This window comes from Buceros rhinoceros, unplaced genomic scaffold, assembly GCF_000710305.1.
Source record: "Buceros rhinoceros silvestris isolate BGI_N320 unplaced genomic scaffold, ASM71030v1 scaffold10236, whole genome shotgun sequence".
Lineage (NCBI taxonomy): Eukaryota > Metazoa > Chordata > Aves > Bucerotiformes > Bucerotidae > Buceros > Buceros rhinoceros.
In genome coordinates, this window is record NW_010419348.1 from 29,107 (window position 1) to 34,150 (window position 5,044).

The following is a 5,044-nucleotide window of genomic DNA, read 5'->3' on the forward strand; positions in this document are numbered from 1 at the left end:
TCAGCAGGGAAAGGGAAACTTAACTCTGCCATCGCACAGTAACTCCTTTTGACATCTCAGTGTCACTGATACTTCTGGGATTTAATTTTAGAAAGTTCATATCTCAGGCTTGTTTTATTATAAGTTTGCACTTTAAATTAAATGATGCATGCAAACACAGCATTATATATCACAATACAGCATGCCTGCACGCACCAACTCCTACCCTGTCCAGCAGCATGGCCAGGGAGAGAACCTCCCGTGGCAAATGAGCAAATCACACTCCGAACTGCAAACGTGGTGATTTATTTCCAGCTCTGCCACAACAGTGAACACGTAATCTACCATCTCTGGCTCATGGCCAGCGTAAGTAGTGTCTTCACTCAACAGCACGTTACAAGTTAAAATATATGTGATGTGCTTGAGATCATATCACACTGAAATATGATTAGCTCAGACCAGAAGCTGAAGACTCAAAATGCCTGAAATACCTCCGTCTCCTGCGGAGCACTGCTACTACCTGCTGGGCTAGCCAGGCGGGGAGCCGGTGCTGGGCTGGGGCACGTCTGAAGTTGCTAAACCACTCTTCCTGATAGCACTCAATTTACTCCATCACCTACTTCTTTTTTCAAGGAGAACTCTTTTTTTTTTTTTTTTTTTTTTTTTTTTTTTTTTTTTTTTTCCTGCTAAAAATACCACTTCAATTTCTATTAAATGAACAGATTTAACAGAGGCTCTTTCTCAGAGAGGTCTGTGGATCAGTAAGGAGGCAGCTTTGAGAAAGACGTCAGCTGGGAAAATTGCTCACATGCCCACATTTCCATGCACGGCTTTTTTGATATGGGGCAATCAGTAGTGCAAAAGGCGTACACTGGATCTTCTGCTGCAGGGGACCATGGTACAGAAGGAGTCAGGACAGCAGAAAAAAGCTGCTGAGAAGCTCCAGGAATCCAGAGGCAACAACTGACTGGACCTCAGCTGATGCCAGATGATATTCAGATTGCTAATGGGAGCAGGAAAGCCCTTTAGATAATAGGACATGTCCCAGGAGAACAGGAAAAGATGCCAGAAGAAGAGGAAAGAGAAAAGGCAGAACAAACTCCTTGCTCACAGGTCCAAGGACCACGTACAGCAGGGGTGCAGCAGCAGATACACAGCAGGAAAACAGAAACATGCAAGCTGCAGGAGACTGGGAAACGAGGCTGGAGTTGTCAAGCGGTGATGAAGACTAGGCAGGAACTGTTGGGATCATCACAGCTGAGGAAGGCTGTGGAGTTTCTCTATATCAAGATGAAGTTCAGAGAGTAAGGATGGAGCATGAAAGGCAACAGTGGAAGAAAGAGAGCAGCTTGCAGAACTCAGAGAGGAGGACAGGGCAAAGGAGGAACAAGAGAGGACAGAAGATGATGTCTTTCCCAGAGCTTGATACAGTGGGATGGGGATAGAAAGAGGCTGCACAGTGATACAAACTCTGCCCATCACTTAACATTATCAAGTGGTACCCAAATCAGTATCCACATGGACCTTTCGGGCACACTCCAGTTTATTAGCCGGGCTGGGCTGGGACTAGACAGCAGAGAGAGCATATCCACCACACCAACGGTGTCAGAATGAAGTTATGCTTAACAACATGGGTCAGACACAATCCTTCTGCTGTGTAGCCACTGTGCCTCCATCAATGCACACTCAATGTGGCACAAAAGATGACCATACCTCTCTTTTCACCCGTGAAAGGAACCAAGTCTTCTCTGTCTTTAACATCCTTTGCCTGCTTTTCTAGGTGGGCCATGAGTTCCTCCCTTTTGAATGGGCCGGTTGGTGGCTTTTGCGTCTGATCCCGCTGCCTGAGCCCTGCCGGCAGCAATGCATTCTAGGCATGGAGGGGAGAAACACGAGTTATCTCTGCAGACCATGATTCCCACCCATCCAATGCTCCACCCCTCTCCACTCTCCTCATTGCACTCTCCTATTCCACTTTGCTGGACAATTTGCTTCTCCTTTTGTCAAAAGTTATCTCCATCCAACCCCACTGATTCCCACATCATCTGATACACATGATGCTCCTTCCCCTCTCCAATTTAAAATGCTGGCTCCACTACATGTTGTCAAGTGGATGTTTCTCTAGAAGAGCAGCTCCAGTCCTTTCTCTGGGGGCAATATGCCACCACCTTCTGCTCCTCTTAGCCTCTTCCCACACCCTCACTATTTCTGCTGCCTCTTCACAACAGCTGCAGTGCCAGAACCAACAACTAAGCTTGACTGATCTTATCCTCCCTGTACGTTTCTGTCCGAGTGCCCACATGCCCCGTGTGTCCCAATAAAAACCTGATCAGGAAAATCCCATTGTCTTTCACAGAGCAAAGCAGAGAGCCGCGTAGGTCTCTTCTGCCTCTCATGATCCATCACAATACTACAGGGAGGGTCTCACACAGAAGGTCACTTCACTGCAGAACAAAACCCCTCTGAACTGCCCCCCTGTGAACCTCAGCCCTTCTCTAGACTACTTCTTTGTATTCGGTCACATTAGCCACCATGGGAAGCTGCTTTGTGCCTGACACATACAGCACGTAAGCACCTGCTTATATTTAAATATAGAACAGCCTTAATGCAGTGAGTAAGACTATTCCCAGATTTGACACTAAGCATGTCCTTTAAAGCTTTGCTGGATAGAAGTCAACACCTGCTTTTTAAGACATCCAAGGTGATTTTGAACAAGGCACTGATTTTTCCATGCCCATCTAATAAAAGTAATTCATTATAATTTAAACCTGTATCAGTGAAAAGCCTGGGAAGGAAAGTGACTAATAGGAAGCAATTAGAGTTGAGCAACCTTGGAGTGCAACAGAGAACAGTGCTAACATGCAAGCAGGGAGGCATAGGGAACAGCTTGCTTCATCAGGCTTCGTGCTGCGAGAGGTGACCATGCCTTAATCTTCAGGCTTTAACTCCTGTTCTGAGACTACTCTGTACTGCCAGATGTTCATGATTATTTTACCTATCTGCATCTTTCACTGAATGTTGGCTGACTGGGAGTCTTCTAGGCAGCTGTAACCAGCTCTTCCACCCATAGGCTTAATCCCAGGAGCTAGCCTGCCACATCTTAATTATTTTCCTGTGTTACAATTAAAAATACTGATGATGCAATATATGCTACCCGTCACCTCCCCCAGAAACACTAACTGCATTTTGCAGGAACAATTTCTCACTTGGCAGTACCCAGCCTCATCATCTAATGTTGCCATGACCTGCCAGTTGGCTCTGCACATCCCCTGCTAGGGCCACAAGACAACATTGCCTCCAAAATGCTTTCATTGCTTGGCACCAGCAGGCCCGGTGTTTGCATATGTGCAGCTCCTATTAATGTTGTGAGATTGCTAAAAAAGCAATTGTCCCATTTTGCTAAACTCCAGGATTTGGATTTCTGCCCAAATGGAGGAAAATACAAACCATTGAAGTTTGCTATTAAAAAAACCTCACACAATACACAAAACCCAAAATGTTCCCTCAGGGTGGCCTGATCACAAGCAGAGATCTAGTTTCCGCAGGTTTACTGCCCTGCACCAGCACTGGTTCACACAGGTGCTGCACATCCCCGTGCTTGTCACACCAGAGCATGCACGAAAGGGCAAGGGCAGGGAAATATCACAAAACCAAAGTTCCATGTGTAGCCTGTGCTTGCGATGGCAAAACTGCTTCTGCTCATCTGTGGACAGTCTCTTCCATCCTTGCACTGCGTACAGGCTCTGCAGAGGGTCCCTCTTAAATACAGATTAGTAAGGCAGCCCATTCCCCCACAACTGCTGAGATTTACCACCTAGCAAATCTTGTGTAAAAACGACTTACATCAGGATCCAGCTCTTCCAGTTCATTCTCTAACTTCCTAAGCTCCTCCTCTGTCAAAGCTCCAAGGATCTTGTCTTCGTCCAGGTCTCGGTATTTTTCTAGCTCCTTTCTGTAAGACATCTTAGAGGAGTCTCGTGAATCTCACTTTTATGCCGATACAGGACCTGAAATGAAAACAAGAAGTGTAACACTGAACACATGAAACATGACACTGCGGCCCGGCTGGCTGGGGAATGCTGAATACCACAGAGCCTCAGAAGATCTATGCTTAAAGCATGGCTGACTTCAAAGCCAGGTCAGATTGCTCAGGTTACCCCTGTCCATATCCTACAGAAAAGTAACAGCCCACGGTCATGAGAGTGGCACAACTTCAGTATCACATCATGGATGGACTTACAGGGTGGCACTGGGGATGTACTTTGTACAGGACTAAAGGTGTCCTTCTCCAAGCAATGCTAGGTTTTAATGAAGCGTGCTAGGCATTTATTTCCCTGAAGGAAAATAAACCACAAATCATGAGGTCTGCAGCCCTTACAAGCCCTCACTAACACCTTCCTGCAGATAACACTACCAGGCAGGAAAACAGATTTGTAGCATCACTGAACACTCTGAGCTGTGCAAACCTCCATGGAGGCTACAGAGCACAGCACTTCCTCCCATGTTTTAAAGCCACAAGAAGATTAGGAAGTATTATCCACTCATGTTCAGGAGACTGCCAGTTAAACGTGATGTTTTGTGACCCACCTTCCCTGGGACAACACGTGTGTGCAGTGCTGCAAGCTGAGCAGCTGACCTGCTACTGCAAGTCTAACTAAACCTACCCTTCACGAAGAGAAGTGGGAGTAGGGTACTAAGTGACCTATCTGGATAATCCCTGCTGACCCAGGGGTTTGTCACATGTCTCCCTATATAAAATGCCACATACAATCACATGCACGTAACTGGACCTCTGCCAGCTCTAAAAGAGTGTAGTAGACCTTCTGTGAGGTCAACTTGTTTAAAATATGCAGGTGGGTTAAAAATACACTCTCTAAAACACACAAGAGTTTATCCAACTCTGTGTGTTTGCTGAAAGTTTCCTTCTGTTTCACAGCACTGTCTGTATTTTTACATTTTTTTGGCTCAATTTTTGAGAATATTGAACTCTAGATAATTTGAAGTTATTTTTCCTACAGTTTTAAAAAAAAAGTTTTGCTATTGTCTCAAGTGGCATTTGCATCAA

At 45.7% G+C, this 5,044-nt stretch overlaps 1 protein-coding gene across 1 annotated transcript in view; it reads right to left on the bottom strand.

Annotated features, from left to right (window-relative positions):
* Positions 1 to 4,042, bottom strand: part of TMOD1 (tropomodulin 1) — a 17,260-nt gene extending 13,218 nt beyond the window's left edge. The window contains exons 1-2 of the mRNA XM_010138876.1: positions 3,823 to 4,042; positions 1,693 to 1,849 (exon numbers count right to left, since the gene is read on the bottom strand). Coding sequence (XP_010137178.1) covers positions 1,693 to 1,849; positions 3,823 to 3,942 — 277 coding nt within the window. The 5' untranslated portion in view covers positions 3,943 to 4,042. The remainder of the gene's footprint in view (positions 1 to 1,692; positions 1,850 to 3,822) is intronic.
* Between the last annotated feature and the right edge of the window lie 1,002 nt (positions 4,043 to 5,044).